Genomic DNA, 16,646 nt, shown 5'->3' on the forward strand with positions numbered 1-16,646 from the left:
AATAAAATAAAAGATATGAGAGACTAAGAACGTAAGAATTGGTAATTTGTTTTCAAATCAACAAAAATCTATCTCTCTCTCTCTCTCTCTCTCTCTATATATATATATATATATACACACACATACACACACACACACTCACTATATGCAGAGTACTATTCTTGATATTTAAGCAGTAGAGGAGACATAATGAGTTGAATAAGATCCATATTTGCAAGGAACTTATAATTTAGTTCGAAAATAGAGTATAAGTAAGTCAAATTATAACACAAAAGTCACATAACCAAAACAGCATAAAGGACCATGTGATACACTACATAATTATCAATTAGTGTCTAAAACAGAGGTTATTACACCTGGATGAGCTACTGGAATTAGATGAAGAGGTTTTAAGATATTAAATGCTTGAGCTGTCCCCTGAACCTCCTGAATTAAATTTCTGGACAGGGTGTAGGAGGATACAGGGTGTAAATTCAGAGAAGAGAGAAGGGTTGAGAGAGAGAAGACCTGACATTTTAATTTTACAAAGCTCACCAGCTGATACTCATGAAAAGTTTGGTACAACTAAGTACAGTAGTATTAGAGAATCACTGTTGTGGGCCAAGATGGCACCAATTGGAAAAACATATTTCTACCAATAAAGATGGCATATGAACCAAATGAGCTTTGAGTTATGTCAAATTTTAAGTAGAAATTCGTATCTTTTTCCATCTCTGCTGATGCCTACAACAATGAGGCTGAGAAATACTAGCTAGATCTTGAAAGCAAGAGCTCACAGTACAGCTGAGAGGCTTCAAGTAAGGGTATCTTGCATTGAGTTTTAAAGGAAAGACCTTCCTTGCCAAATGCACAAGAGAAAAACTTGCCAGGGAACAGGAACAGCATGTATTCAGGAAAGTAAAACTGGGCTTAAGTGTGATGCATTGAAGAGCTGTTTAGAAGAGAGGGTTAATGCAGGGGAATACTGGATGGTGAGGAGTATCAGATTCCTTCCTTGGGTTCCACTATGTTTTTATTAAAAAATGTAAATACTGAGCCTAGGATTTTATAAGTCTCAATTCAGTAAACTGTTACTTTTGTTTACTTAAACTAATTCAGAGTTAGTGTCTTATTATTTTCATTATAATCTGCACATCAAGGATGTATCCTTGGCCATGAATTTTTGTTTATTTTTCATATATATTCTTTAAAAGGGTTCTAGGTTCTTTTGTCAATCTTATTCAATCTTTATAATTAATAGATAAAAGCCAGGACTACAATGACCTGGTTGTTAATAACATAAAGTATTTGTGCACAAGATGCCTTTGGTTAGACTGCCATAAAGAAAGAGTGAATTTCCAAGATGATGGTCAGTGTTACTGAAGATTTAATAGTTAGGGCTTGTGGAACTTGAACCAAATACCAATACTACAGTTACCTGAGTGAATGATTCCTGGTAAGATCAGGTTGACGCTCCTGCAGAATTTCAAAGATGTTGGGTTGGCGCAGAAATGCAACAATCTTGTCATTGTAAGCTGAAAAAATCAGAAATTGTAACAATACTTTAAAAAATCTGTTATTAGGTTTATGTACATAAATCCAAACTTAAAAGTCTGTTTTTTGGTTAAATTCTTTGTAATCAAAGTCATAGTTTGGAGCTACTACAGATGCTTAAATTCCAAATTGTGTCTACCTGTTATAGGACTTTTGGACTTAGATCTAGTAGGTCTGATGTAAGCACTAATTAAACTCATCCCATAAGACATATTTATTATCAAATTGCAGGAAGAGATCACTAACAAGATTCTAGATATTGATTGTTTTTAACTACTGCTTTACCAAAAATCTCATAAGCAACTGTTAGAAATGGAAAACCATCTTCTGATTAAATATCAGCCATTCAGAGAGATAGACAGCATAAGAGTTGCCCAAATACAATAGTGGTCTGAAAACCGAAGATATTGATAAAAGAAATTGAAGATGACACAAATGAATGGAAAGGTATAATATGCTCACGGATTGGAAATATTAACACTGTTAAATGTACATATTCCCCAAAGTACTCTACAGACTCAACAAAATTCCTATCAAAACACCAACAATGTGGTGCCTGAGTGCCTCAGGTAGTTAAGCATCTGCCTTCAGCTCAGGTCATGATCGCAAGGTCCTGGAACAGAGCCCTGCATCAGGCTCCCTAATTAGCAGGGAGCCTGCTTCTTCCTCTCCCTCTGCCCCTACCCCACTGGTGCTCTCTCTCTTGGTCTCTCTCAAATAAATAAATAAATAAATAAATAAATAAATAAAATCTTTAAAAAAACAACTTTTTTTTTTTACAGAACTAAAACAAACAATCCTAAAATTTGTATGGAACCACAAAAGACCCATAATAGCCAAAATAATCTCAAGAAGGTATAATAAGAGGTATCATAATCCCAGATTTCAAGCTAAACTACAAAGCTATAATAGTTAAAATAGTGTGGTACAGGCACAAAAATAGACACACAGATCAATAGAATAGAATACAGAGCCCAGAAACATACCCATGCTTATATGATAAAGTAATCTATAATAAAGGAGGCAACAATATACAATAGGGAAAAAACAGTCTCTTGAATAAATGGTACTATAAAAACTAGGTAGTTATATGCAAAAGAATGAAACTGGCTCATTTTCTTACACTATCCACAAAAAATGAACTCAAGATGGATTAAAGACCTAAATGTAAAACCTAGAGCCACAAATTCCTGAAAAAAACAAAACAAAACAAACATGGACAGGAATCTCTTGATCATTGGCCCTAGCAACATTTTTCTGATATGTCTCCTCAGGAACAAAAACAAAAGCAAAAACAAACTCTTGGGATTATACCTAACTAAAAAGCTTTTACATAGCAAAGGGAACATAAAAAAAATGAAAAGGTAATATATTAAACATCAGGGGAACATATTTGCAAATCATCTATCCAATAAGAGCTTAATATCCAAAATATATGAAGAATTCATTTAACTCAATACCAGAAAACAAATAATCCCATTGGAAAATGGGCAGAGGACCTGAATAGACATTTTTCCAAAGAAGACATACAGACAGCCAACAGATACATGAAAAGATGCTCTACATCGTTAATCATCAGAGAAATACAAATCAAAGCCACAGTGAGGTATCACCTCACATCTGTTAGAATGGCTAGTATCAAAGACAAGAAATAACAAGTGTTGGCAGGGATGTGGAGGAAAAGGAACCCCTGTTTACTGTTGGTGGGAATGTAAATTGCTGCAGTCATTATGAAAAATAGTATGGAGGATCCTTGAAAAGTTACAAACAGACATATCACATGCTCTAACAATTCCACTACTGGATATTGACCTGAAGAAAAAAGCACTAATTCTAAAAAATATATCCATCTCTCTGTTCACTGCAGCATTATTTATAATAGCCAAGACAGGGAAGCAACATAACTGTCCACTGATAAATGGATGAAGATGTGATTTTGTATATAATTCTATATATAATAGAATATTACTCTGCAATAAAAAATAACAAAATCTTGCCATTTGCAACAAAGTGAATGGACCTAGAAAGTGTTATCCAAGTGAAATGAGTCAGGCAAAGACAAATATTGTGTGATTTCATTTATGTGTGGTCTCTAAAAAAACAAAACAAATGAACAAACAAAATCAGAAATAGACTCTTAAATAGAGAACAAATTGATGGTTGCCAGAGGAGAGAGGGCTGAGAGGACAGACAAAACAGTTTAAGGGGATCAAGAGGTGCAAACTTCCAGTCATAAAATAAATAAGTCATGGGAATGAAAAGTACATCACAGGGAGTATAGTCAATAATATTATAATAATTTTGTATGGGATATACACTGAGTAAAGTATAGAATTGTGGAATGTTGTACATTGGAAACTAATATAACATTGTATGTCTAGGTCAACTATACTTCAATTTACAAAGAAACAGTTGTCAGCAACAGCTACTACCAAAATGTAGAGGACAAACCATTTTCAAATTTTATGTGGAAATAAATGCCATTTTGTCACACGTAGCTATTTACCAAACCAACTATACCAACAGGTACAACATAATTGTTGTATATCATCAAACTATGTATATAACATCAAAAGAAAAGAAAAAATGTATTTTTGTCAAACTGGCTAATGTCCACAGAAATTTTAAAATAGTTCATTACAATTCATTAAGGGCTCTAATAATTAATTCCTCTTTTGTCAAGAAAACCAATTTGTTTACTTAAGATTATTCATCTTGATTATATCTGATTCTAATCAGAAATATAGATAGATTTCACCCACAGAATTAAACACACAGATTCTCAAACATCAGTGATCCTACTTCAGTCAACGCTCTTGTGTTCATAAATATGATCAAGGAACATGCTTTACTTTAACAAATGGCCAAATAAAAGAAATACAACATTCTAAACATTTGCCAGTTCAAATTTCAGCTGCATCATGCTGCCTATGCATATGTATTTTAGTTAAATGTGAATAAAAGTCTTAAAATATTATCTGCTAACATGGAAACCCATTGTCAAACCTGAAGTGTACCGAACCACACATTTCATCATACGTAAATAATGAGATCACTTAAAATTTTTTTTTTAAGGAAACACTTTTACAACTGAAATTTTGTCAGTGGGTTTTTACATTCTATCTACAGAGACTAGATAACTTTGTGAGCAACAATTTTATAAGATTTTTAAATTCTCTGTGCAATAGTATCCTATTCGTAACACCATGATAAAATAGACTGTTAGGTTTGGATCCAAGATTTCTTCTTGTCCAGTGTTTGTCAAACTTCTTTAGTTAAATAATGGATGGGAATTACTTTATATTTCATGTTAAATTTTCCTTAAAGAAGTGAAAACTCTGAGATAAAAACAGACAAATGGAGAGCTACTCAAATTTAAGATGAAGCAGGGGGCCAATATGGCCTGCTTTAGGGCTCCAGGTATGAAAACTGATCGACTTCAACCTCACCATGTGAATAAAAAAGTTGTTCTTTAGGCAATTAATTTTTTTTTTATTTCACAAGTTTGGAGGCTCTTGCTGCCTTGTATTTGCTACAAATACACAGCTCTTTACCAAAATTTTAAGAATGTGGCATCATCGCTTTCCTATTATCAGGCTACAGTAGGTTCACCCAACTATTTAAATTTGGTCCCAAGCATTAGATAGATACTAAGTATATGCTTGTCCAATGCTGATTTTGAAATGACCACATAATATATTTGCCACAATAGCTTATTTTTCTTTACTTCAACCATCTAATAAGACAGCTCTACTCAGAAAAGGTAGAGTAATATAAAAAGAAATCTCATCCTGTAGGATTTTATATGACATGAGTACTTTGCAATTCCAATCAGTTTCTTAGGGATAATGCAACAGTTTCTCATTACCGGGCAAAAGTAGCAGGCTGACAACAGGGAAGCAGGGAAGTATTGGCACAGAATGCATGATTCACACTGATATGAAAAGTGAAAATAAAGATTTCTGGAAAGGGATGACATACCCACTGGAACCATATCCTGGTACTGTGGCCTACTGACTGTATTGAATGTACTTGATGGCCTGGGAAGAACTGGTGGTCCTGTATGTCGAGAATCTTCTCCTACCTGCAAATAGAAGGATCCTTTATGTTCTGCACCAAGACCCGGACTGGCTTAAATCAGCACACCAAGCCTAGTTGTTCAAAATACTTGACAATGAGCATTAAGTACCAACTGATCAGAACAGAAGGCAGCTGAGGAGCTGACATGGGGCTCTCAAAAGCTCTGCTTTAGTGGCTGAACTGAACCCCCACGGGTTGGGGCACCCATGTCCTTGACAGAGGTCCAGGCAGTGACTATGTACCAGGTGGTAACAGAGGTAGTTCCAGATGGGAACAATTATCGGGGCTGTAGAAGCTAACCAGCAGACCTGTTTGTCAGGACTAACCTCTGTTTTGACAGAACAAAACTCTGCAACAATACATCAGAGAGAGAACTTGGGAAGTATCAATGCCAGGTTACCCCTTCTTTCAGCCAAGGCAGGTCAGGGGAATCCCTGCTCAGTGGAGGCTAAAGAGCAGCTGGCTTCGTGTGGGGTTCTGAGTTGGTGTGTTTTCTCCTTAGAAGCAATTTTACATGCCTGTTAGAGCACCCCGTACAACAGCTCTTTCTGGTTTGAACCTCCCACACCAGGGAACTAATCACAGCAGATGTGAAAGAGCTAAATAAGGTTGCCCCAATCTGAATTATTTATTGTACCTATTCTAGATTTAGAAACTCATACAAATGAGTAGATCAACAAAAATGCCCATTAATAGTCCAATCAGTATACGCTAACATTGCTTTAGCTTGTGTTTTAGCAAACCCCCTGCAGTATTACGGAAGTCTATTCAGACAACAGTAGAAAGGAAGTATCAGAGAGTAAGAGAGAAATAGGCAAAATAACATACTGGATTTATAAACTGTGGCTTTAAAAACAGAGCTTCTACTCCCACCCATCCAAACCTTCACCACCATTTTATCACCTTGTTATCTGTTAGGTGTTTGGTGAGGGTTTTTCTAAAGGCCCTAAAACTAAAAACACAGTTCCCATTCTACACTGCTTGCCTATCCTTCAAGAATGCTCCCACTCATTCTTCACGGTGTAGTTCAAACAGCCTCTCCTTGATGAAGCCTTCCCCTCTGATCAAGCTGACACTAAATGCTCCGTTCTCTGAGCTCCCACAGCACTTGGTACACATTTTTTAAGCAGCTGCCATTATGAATGTCATATACATTTTCATACATAGTTGTATTCATTTGTATTATGGTTAGTTTTATCTATTTTCTCCTTAATAAAAACAAGGAATGTATGCTATTTGTATCCTTCACACCAACCACTATGTTTCTACACTACAGGTGTTTGGTAAGAATTATCTTGTTGGATGGCAGATACAATTAAAATTTCTACTACCTGTGAATATTTGCTAAATGAGTATAAGAGAGTGGGTGGAAAGACTTCTGTGTATGACGAGAAGTTTCTCACTCTGCTTCTCTTGAATTATCGGCTTTGAAGAGTAAAGTCAGCCACTCTCAAGAGGAGACTCGATCATTAACCAACCTTGTTTGTCAGTCACAGAACTTATTTCAATATGCGAACATATACTTGCCCTCCTGTCAATATGTGGTCACGCATCATTATTTTCCATAACAGCCAACTGTCTTCCCTTCAACACCCCACTTCTCCAAACCAGACTGTCAGATAGTGGGCAAGGCCAGATAAATGTGTGTAGCACTGCAGAATGTGCAGGCTTCCCACAGCTGTGCCAGAAAGCCCATTCCTGTCAATGGTCTGACAAGCCTGGGGCTCACTGCTGAGTTTGTATGAGGTTATCTCTGTTCCATTATTCAGTCTCCATCAGCAGGAAGAGCTATCTTCATTTAAATTTGAAGGTGTACCTTAGGATTCCTCTACCACAACAGGCTACTACTAGACCATGAAAATAACTCAAGTTCTGAGGCAGAGGAATCGAAAGAAAAAGGAAGGTATCTGCTGCTAATCTTATGCATGTAGTCCTGACCAGGCCCAGCAGCCAGCTCCATACTGTGAAGTCAAGATAAGGCAAGTGGCTAAAGTACACTGGCCTTGTGATAAAGTCAGGCAGGGCCCTAATTATGGTATGTATCACACACTAGGTCCAAAGGTGAGAGAACTCTTCTGCTTTTCAGATGAATGCTGTTAGCATCATCCAGTTCACCCCTAATGGTTTCCATGGCAGCAAAGTAAAGATTTATTAGTTACTCATAAAACATAAATATTTTTGTGCATACTTCATCCTGCAATAGATTTATATATCACTTTTATATGCACTTCTCAAGTATACTCTTCTATGTCCGCACTTAGAATCAGCAAACACACAAGTATGTAAATCATGAGGGGAAATTCCAAGAATAGAATTCTGATGAATCAAATCCAGTTATTTATCGCATTCATAATTTTTCTTATAAGAGAGGCTACAAAGATATTCGACCTACAACATAACACTGAAAATATAATATGCACGCAGACATGGAAAAGAATCTTAATTCTTTTTGCCTGGGCAAATTTTTAGAAATAATGTATACCAAGCGATGATACACATTCAAAGAATAACCAGGATTAAAGAGGAAAAAAAAGTTGACCTAAAACATTCCTTTTATTTAAGCTGCTAAAGTAAAAGGAAAACAGGAAGTGATTATTTCATTTTTTTCTTTTTTTTGGTTAAGCTATTTGAGAGCCCCCACGTGGTTACCACAGGTCACTGCAAGCCAGCAAGGTAGAGCTTGGTAGAGCTTTCAGTAATTTTTAATTCTGCCTATTTTCTCTGGGCTCTTAGAGTAGTACATGAATCAACTCTCATTTATAGGGTGATTTTACAGAATATTAGTGAGGACACCACAACCTCAGAGCATTGGCTGAAGATTTTAATGCAATCCAGCAACCCTCGCGCAGAAAACCTCTCTGTATATAACTACAATTTAGCCCATTATAAGTTACATTTAGATCGTTTTGCAGTTCGTAAGCACAATGATTGCGTGTTCAGTTATGTGATGTCCGCCTCTCTCAAACCTTGTTTTGACCTCTGCCCATTTTACCGTTGGGTCATGAAAAAAACTTACATTTATTTTTCCTATGAAGCTACCTTCAGATATGCAAAAGGGTTTACCATGATCCTCTCCTGAACAGTTCATAACATTGAGAGTTTTCTCTCATCATCTCCCGACTGTAAAAAAACTCTCAATTCTTTCATCTTTCCCCATATACCTGTCTTTTAAAATTTGCAAATTAGGTTCTGTGTATTCCCAGAGAAGCCCTGTCAACATTCCAACACGTCTCAGTCTCCAAAGGCTAATCTCCAAATCAAACTGGAAAAACAAGACAATAATAAGAAGCCAGCCCACTGCCATAGCCACCACGTCCCTGTGGCTTCCACGAAGGCCCAGGCCCTTCCCGGGGGTGTGCGGGTGGGACTCACCTCGCCTGCGCTGTGGCTGCGTTGCCTGGTCAGGTGCTGCCGATGAACCAGCGCGCTCGTGGGTCTACTGCTCTGGAGTGGGAGCCGGGGGTCGATAAAAGTGGTGGTGCGGGAGTTGTGGTCGACAAAAAATGCCTAGGAAACAATCCCCTCGGTCAATAGTCAAATTCATGCCACACGCTTGCCTTAGCTGATCCATCATTTCACACACTCAGGAAAAGACTCACTTTTGTCTAATGACCTTAGCTCCATTTTCTCAATGTTAGTCTTTGGGGAGCATTATTCCTGATTTTAGGAAATACTCTGAGAGATAGTCTTCAAAAACGGGATCTTAGAGAGGAGTCATATGAAAGGACATTTGGGCTTCTCTTAACTGGGGCCCTTTAAGCTCTTAGGGCTGCTATTGATGGTTACTACGAAGTTCTTAGCACCTGAAACTTCAACATCACTGACGTCTTTCCTTCTCCTACACTGTCAGCCTCCAGCCTCCCCTCTTTCCCCAGAGTAGTGTCTCCTCCATTTGTCCCATCCCAGTCTGCTGACCATCCTATTATTTCAGGGCTTTCTCTTACACATATAAGTATTAATAGTCTTCAGTTGTTCCACATCTCTACAACCTTATTCATTTAACCAGTACCTCAGTATCAGAATATTCTCTCTAAACGCTTTGATTACATCACTGCTCCAATCCAAAGCTTCCACTGGCTACCCATTATCTAAGAAAAAACATTCTGACTCTTTGGCAGTTTTCCGAGATTTTAAAATCTCCTTCCCATTTGCTTTTTCCAGTTTAATCAGTGATCACACATTCCATACAAATTCTATCACCTACAATGACTTTGAGCAAGCCACTTAAGTTCTCTGAGCTGTGGATTTCTTATAAAAACATATCTCCCTCATTTATAATAAACATTTCTCCCCCTTACAATGTGAAAGGAGGAAGGAATCATGTCTATGGGTTTACTGGAGAATCCTTGATGACATCACAAAACACCATAAACCGTTTCCTTCACTGTTGCAGTAAGGGCTGCATATACTGTGGAAAACCCTTAAAATTCCTTTTCTTTGTTAAATTCTGAAGCTCTACACTAGCTTAATTTATCGTTGTCATTAGGAGCCAAATGGTATAAGTCTTCAAAGTAAAATTTGCTCTAGGTAATAACGAAGCCCATTATCTCAAGGACAATTAGGAAATGTAAGTTTTCCATGATCAGATAAAGTTTATTAGGTCATCAAGATAAAAGGACTATTAGGAGAGCCGGGAGACATACTACCTTTAAGTCAAGTGTCAGGGCACATGATATAAGCCAAATAACCCAAGTAAAAAAGAACTGACTTCTCAAACTGATGGAGCTCGGTTCACTACTTTAAAGACTAGGTATGAAAACACCGAGGCAAATCCCAGGTTTAGATAAAAAAATTTGTGTCAATTAAAAAAATCAGGGGATCCCTGGGTGGCTCAGCAGTTTCGCGCCTGCCTTTGGCCCAGGGCGCGATCCTGGAGTCCCGGGATCAAGTCCCGCATCGGGCTCCCGGCATGGAGCCTGCTTCTCCCTCTCCTCTGCCTGTGTCTCTGCCTCTCTCTCTCTCTCTGTGTCTATCATAAATAAATTAAAATAATAATAATAATAATAATAATAATAATAAAATTTTTTAAAAATCACCTTCCCATTAAGAAACAAAATATTTCTGTATATACATAATCAGCAAATAGGAAAAACAATTTGTAGGTAGCTCCCAAATAAGGAAAAAAAAATTCTTTGTAAGGAAATAACCTCAAGCAGTAGATGGACTAGAAAACAAAGCAGGGAAATATCAGTCCCTTCTTTCAATATCTGATTTCCAGGTACAAAGACTGAATGAAGTGGAAGTCTTATAGGAGATGATGTCATCAGCCTCACGTCCCTGGGTAATGCTCCTTTTTTCCTAACATATCAGGTGGAATATTTGTCTTCTCTGATCTTGGAAAAACAAACAAACAAAAAAACCAAAAAAAGAACCCCACAAAAACCCCACCATCAATAAATTCTATTTGGCTTATTTGGCAGGTTCTCGTCCCAAACGTCACACTGGTCCCTGTTTGATTTGGGCTTCTAATACACTTGTACATCATTTCTGCCACTATACAAAATGTCATAAAATAGAAGTTAAACTATTTTTACAAATGGTCATTTCAAAATAATAGATATCATAATCAGCCACATATATTTATGAAATTAAGATTGTTTCTATTACTAAAACAATAATATAAACCATGTTTTTTAAGGGAAAAATAAAAAGAGTACTAAAATAGAATCGCCTATTTACTCTACCTAATTTCTTAGGAATGTTTTGAAAGGGATGGGTAGTCATTTAGAGGTAACAATGATGCACTTGTAATTATAAGGACAAATGGGTGTGTACATCTAGGTCAGCTGTGATTTACATGTAGTGTCATAGTATAATTTGATGTTAAGAGGCTTGTCTAAAACCAATTCTCTAAAGAATTACACAGTAAATGCCTCAAGGGCAAGGACTCTTTCTTACTCACTCTGTTATCCCCAATAGCTTTTGAGACTGAATCTGGGGAAAAGATGGGGGGAGCTTAGTAAATAATAAAATTCTAATTTGCTAATATCTTGACCAAAAGTACAGTGAGACAGCTCACAATGAACTAATTAATCAAGTCATAAAAGTCACATTCTTTTACATAAGCATAAAAATACTTAAAGATAGTAAAAAAGTAAATGAGATATGTGTGCGTATGTGTGTTTGTATGTGTATGTGTGCTAGGTGAAAAGCACGGAGAGCTAAAGATTATAAAAACCACAGATACGATAGAAGTTTTTAAAACATCCCAATATAGATATGGGTAAACTACCAAGTTAAAACTTGAGAAGTAGGAGGCAAAGTACTAATTAAATGGTTGGGATCTAGAGAAAGACAAGGCTGGTTCTGAGCATTAGGTCCACCACTTACTAGTGACATAACCTTAGGCAAAGTACTTAACTTTTTTAAACCACAATTTCTTTTCTGTGAAATGGCGATAATGACTCTGACATCAAAGAAAAGTCAAATGAGATGGTTCTTATAAATTTTTTAACACAGTGCCTGTGACCTCTTAAATGTTACTATTATTAGTACTAATAATAAGTTTTAACTTCTAAGACATTTTTCCCAGGATCATAATACTTCTTTCTACATTCCATATACAAGGCTCAAAAAACTAGAGAACTAGTGAAACTGGACTTCCTGAGCTCCTTATTAAGTATGTGTGGCCCATACTTAATATGTGTTAAATATTTTCATAAATAAAGGCAGGCTATTCAAGATGGTGACATAAAAAGTTATGGCCAATGAGATGTAAACATGATACTTTTGGAAAACCTCCTTACAAGGAAATATAATTGCCAGAGCTCCAGCAGCCATATGGAACCATAAAGATAGAAGATGACTGAGCAAAAAATGGAAGAGGCCGGGGCTCTCACAACTTGAGACATCACCTTAAGAGCCCCAGACTGCTTACTTCTGAACTCCTTTATGTGAATGAATTAAATCTTGCATATTAAACTTTGTATGGGTTTCTATCACAATACAGCTAGAACAAATCCTACCTGATACACTGAAGTCTATGCAATGCAGAGCAAACATGGCCTTTCTAAAATTCAAAGCACAGAAGAACACATCACCACCAACAATCACCATTATAAATAAAGATTTTCAGTATTTGATAAATAATGATATCTCATTGTTGTTTGCCTTTGGTATAGTTGGGTAATAGTTCTCATTTAAGTGAGATGTTTAGTTGGGAATCTATAAAGCTGGGATTTGAACTTCTTTCTACTGACTGTAAAGCCCAATGAGTAGTACCTCTTTCCCCTCGGTGTCCTCTTCATATATCTTTTTGTTTCCATTCTTTCTGCTCCTTATCTTTTTCCTTTTCATGTTCCTACCACTCTCCTCATACCTTACATTGTACATGATTTTAGCGAGCACTGAAGTATTTATTAAATTAGGTTGGCAATAACAGCCCCTTACAGTGCTGGGCGTTAACACTGTTTCATTACTGAAAAGGCTGCTACCAATGTCAGATAGTAAACTGTACCTACTCTCCACAATTTGCATCACTGACCAGTTGGAGGCTTGGCTATAGCTGGGGAATAGGTGCTATTTGCATCCCACAAAGGGTTTATTTAGTTACAGAGTCAAATAGAATGTGCAGACTGTTTACACACACTTTTTATGTCTGCCAAGTACTTGAAGAGAAAGGTCTTGATTAAGGCCTCTATCAAAATCATATCACTAGAGCACTAAGAGAATGAAGCACAAAAAACAATTACTTGGCACACATTTTGCCTTTGCCCCACCCACTGTGTGACCATGGACGGGTTTCCTTGGTGCTTTGCTTTATCCATGTAAAGGGGACTACTTAAGTCACAGTTGAGTTGTGAAAAAATGTATTCTACTTTAAAATAGAGAAAAGCATAGAAAAAATTACTGTAAATTTTAGGTTTGCCATTTTTATTTGTGACACACAAACCAATTATGTCAGAAAAGTGGATCACTTTCCCACAGGATATCCTAAGTAGTTCAAGCCAGTAATGAAGTTGACCTAGTACTTTTTTTTTTTTTTTTTTAAATTTTGGGTCATTTTTTTATGTCACCATCTTGAATAGCCTGCCTTTATTTATGAAAATATTTAACACATATTCATAAATTCTGTGTGGATAAATAGCATGCTGAGAATGTAGACTACATGAAAAAAACAACTGTATCCCAAAATGGGTCTTTTTCAGATTAGCCAGAGCAAAGCAAATTTTGAACAACATAGATTCCCTACTGTTAAGTTTTATTAAGTAAATTGACTCAAGCTTCACAGTGCTGGACCAACTAAGACTAACAACACAGTCAAAAACTGAAAGGAATGCAAATACACAAACTCAAATCTCATTTGAAGAACTTCTTCCCTTTCATTGCTTCAGGGCATGGTCGAGTCAGGAAATACGGGCTGGTTGGAGCCAAGTGGTATTTTAGTGAGGCCAAACAAAATACACTTCTCTCTTTACACAATTCTTTCTTTTTATTTTTTTAAGCGTCTATTATTTTAAGAAAAGAAAAAGCCATCAGTATTTGTGAAGAAATACCAACCCCAGGCTCAACAAATCTAAGTTACAGAAGTTTGAAATTGTTTCCAGTTAACATTCTGCTAAACCCGGAATTCACATTAAAAGATCATATAAACAAAAGAAAACAAGCACTTGTAACTATGCTACACAAAGAAGATCAGATCTTCTATCTTCTTCTATTAAGCTATCAAAAAAGCAGACGGTCCAAGATGGTGGCACAGGAGGATCCTCAACTCACTTCCTCAACTCACTTCCTCCCACCGGCACAACAAATCTACAGCTACACACGAAACAGTTCCCTAGGAAAAGAACACGAGAACTAGCTGAACAGCCACTCCACAACAAAGGATAAAAGGGTCACATTGAGATGGGTAGGAGACGCAGAGAACTTGCCAAAAATTCCACCCCCAGTGGGGCCACCATTGGGAGGGGTCTCACAAAAAAGGAACTTCTCTGTAAGGGGCTTTGCCTATTATCAGGCACCCCAACCATTGGGACCTGCACTGGAGAGACAAGCTCTCAAAATATCTTGCTTGGAAAACCAACCAGACTTACATCCAGAGGAACCACAGGGCTGTAGGGAATAGAGATTCTGCTCTTAAAGGGCTTGTGTGCAGACTCACTTGCCTTGGGATCCAGCACAAAAATAGCAGTTTGGAAAGAGTGCCTAGGTCATATGTGAAGATTATTTCTTAATCTCAAAGCATATGCCAAAGGGCAAAAGCTTGTTGGGACTCTCTCCAGGAACTGAGGTACTCGTGGGTGTCATTTCTGCACTCTCACCTTATCTTGCTAAGGCCAACCCTCCAAACCCCACCCTGCCCTATTCCCTCACACTGCTACCACTACTGGCCAGAGGCAGCAGGTGAGTACCCTATCTGCTTCCCAGCTTTCCCCACAGCTCCCCAAAGCCAGTGGGTGTGGGCAGCCCACACAGGGAATAACCACTGAATTATCAGGATCTTGCAGCCAGGAGAGATTGGCTTTCTGGACCCCATGAGTTGTAACAAATGTAGAGGCAGCTTGACAGTCAAGAAATAAGGCAAGTTTAATATATAGATGGCCACCAGGCACATGAAAAGATATCCATCACTAACCCTCAGGGAAATACGCATCAGAATCATATTGTGATATTATTTCACACCAGTCAACATGGCTAATATAAAAAAAAAGACAAGAAATAAGTGTCAGTGAGGATGTGAAAAAAAGTGGAAGCCTTATGTACTGCTAGGGAATGTAAATTGGTATGGCCATTGTGGAAAACATATGAAGGCTCCCTCCAAAATTAAAAAAACAGAAGTACCATATGATCCAGCAGTTCCACTTCTGGGTATCTACCCAAAGAAAATGGAACACTAATTCAAAAAGAATATATGCATCCTCATGTTTATTGTACCATTATTTACAATAGCCAAATATGGAAACAATCTACATGTCCACAAGATGTGGTATATGTATATACAATGGAATATTCAGCCATAAGAAAAGAATGAAATCTTGCCATTTGTGGCAGCCTGAATGGACCTTGAGGGCATTATGCTTACTGAAATAAGTCAGAGAAAAAAAATACTGTATAATTTCACGTATATGTGGAATTAAAAAAAAGCAATAAAACAAAACTTATAGAAGAAGAAAATAGAATAGTGGTTGCTAATCTATTAGCAATCAAGAGATACAAACTTCTAGTTACAAAATATGTTATGGAATATAACGTATAGCATGATGCCTATAAACAATAATGTCGTATTGCAAATTTGAAAGTTGATAATAAATCTTAAAAGTTCTCCTCACAAATAAGGGATCCCTGGGTGGCGCAGCGGTTTGGCGCCTGCCTTTGGCCCAGGGCGCGATCCTGGAGACCAGGGGTCGAATCCCACGTCGGGCTCCCGGTGCATGGAGCCTGCTTCTCCCTCTGCCTATGACTCTGCCTCTCTCTCTCTCTCTCTGTGACTATCATAAATAAATAAATAAATAAATAAAAAAAAAAAGTTCTCCTCACAAATAAATGTAACTTTGTATGATGACAGATGGCAACTACACTCACTGTGATCATTTTGCAATGTAACAAATGTGAATCGTTATGGTATACCTGAAACTAACATAATGTATGTCAACTACATTTCCATTTAAAAGAAAAGGAAAGCTATGGAGATAATAAAAGAACAATTTATAAATTAGAAGCACTGCATATTGAATCTGTTCTTACTTCTGACTTCTCAACTCTGCAAAGTCTTAAAAATGCTCAAAAAAAGAGTTAATTGTAATCTACTTTAATTTTTATAAAGATTGTATTTACTCAGTCTCTCCCTTCCAAAATACAAATCTCTTCTCAGCTCCTGGCTCCCTCCCCCTAGTGTCTCTGCAATTATTAAGAATAAATATAGTATTCTTTTCTCTATATTGATATCCCAAACAGAATTTTTAGTAATAGAAGAAATGAAAAGGCTGAATGATGCAGTTTATTATAAGTAAAAAATAATCAGGCTAATGTTTTCCATCACTTGGTTCACTTGGAGGGAATGATCCCAAACATTCCATGACATCTGTATGAGTCAC

The 16,646-nt window shown here is 37.1% G+C and overlaps 1 protein-coding gene and 1 non-coding gene across 2 annotated transcripts in view; one reads left to right on the top strand and one right to left on the bottom strand.

The window, feature by feature from the left end:
- The window catches only part of HECW2 (HECT, C2 and WW domain containing E3 ubiquitin protein ligase 2), a 359,319-nt gene that overhangs the window by 68,780 nt on the left and 273,893 nt on the right, over positions 1-16,646 (bottom strand). Inside the window, exons 15-17 of the mRNA XM_049106445.1 lie at positions 8,986-9,120; positions 5,515-5,617; positions 1,418-1,514 (exon numbers count right to left, since the gene is read on the bottom strand). Of these exons, the coding sequence (XP_048962402.1) occupies positions 1,418-1,514; positions 5,515-5,617; positions 8,986-9,120 (335 nt within the window). The remainder of the gene's footprint in view (positions 1-1,417; positions 1,515-5,514; positions 5,618-8,985; positions 9,121-16,646) is intronic.
- On the top strand, positions 8,514-8,614 carry LOC112656839 (small nucleolar RNA U13). The gene has a single exon (XR_003134702.1). It is a non-coding gene; the product is annotated as a small nucleolar RNA U13 (small nucleolar RNA).

The sequence above is a fragment of the Canis lupus genome, chromosome 37 (assembly GCF_003254725.2).
Source record: "Canis lupus dingo isolate Sandy chromosome 37, ASM325472v2, whole genome shotgun sequence".
NCBI classification, from domain to species: domain Eukaryota; kingdom Metazoa; phylum Chordata; class Mammalia; order Carnivora; family Canidae; genus Canis; species Canis lupus.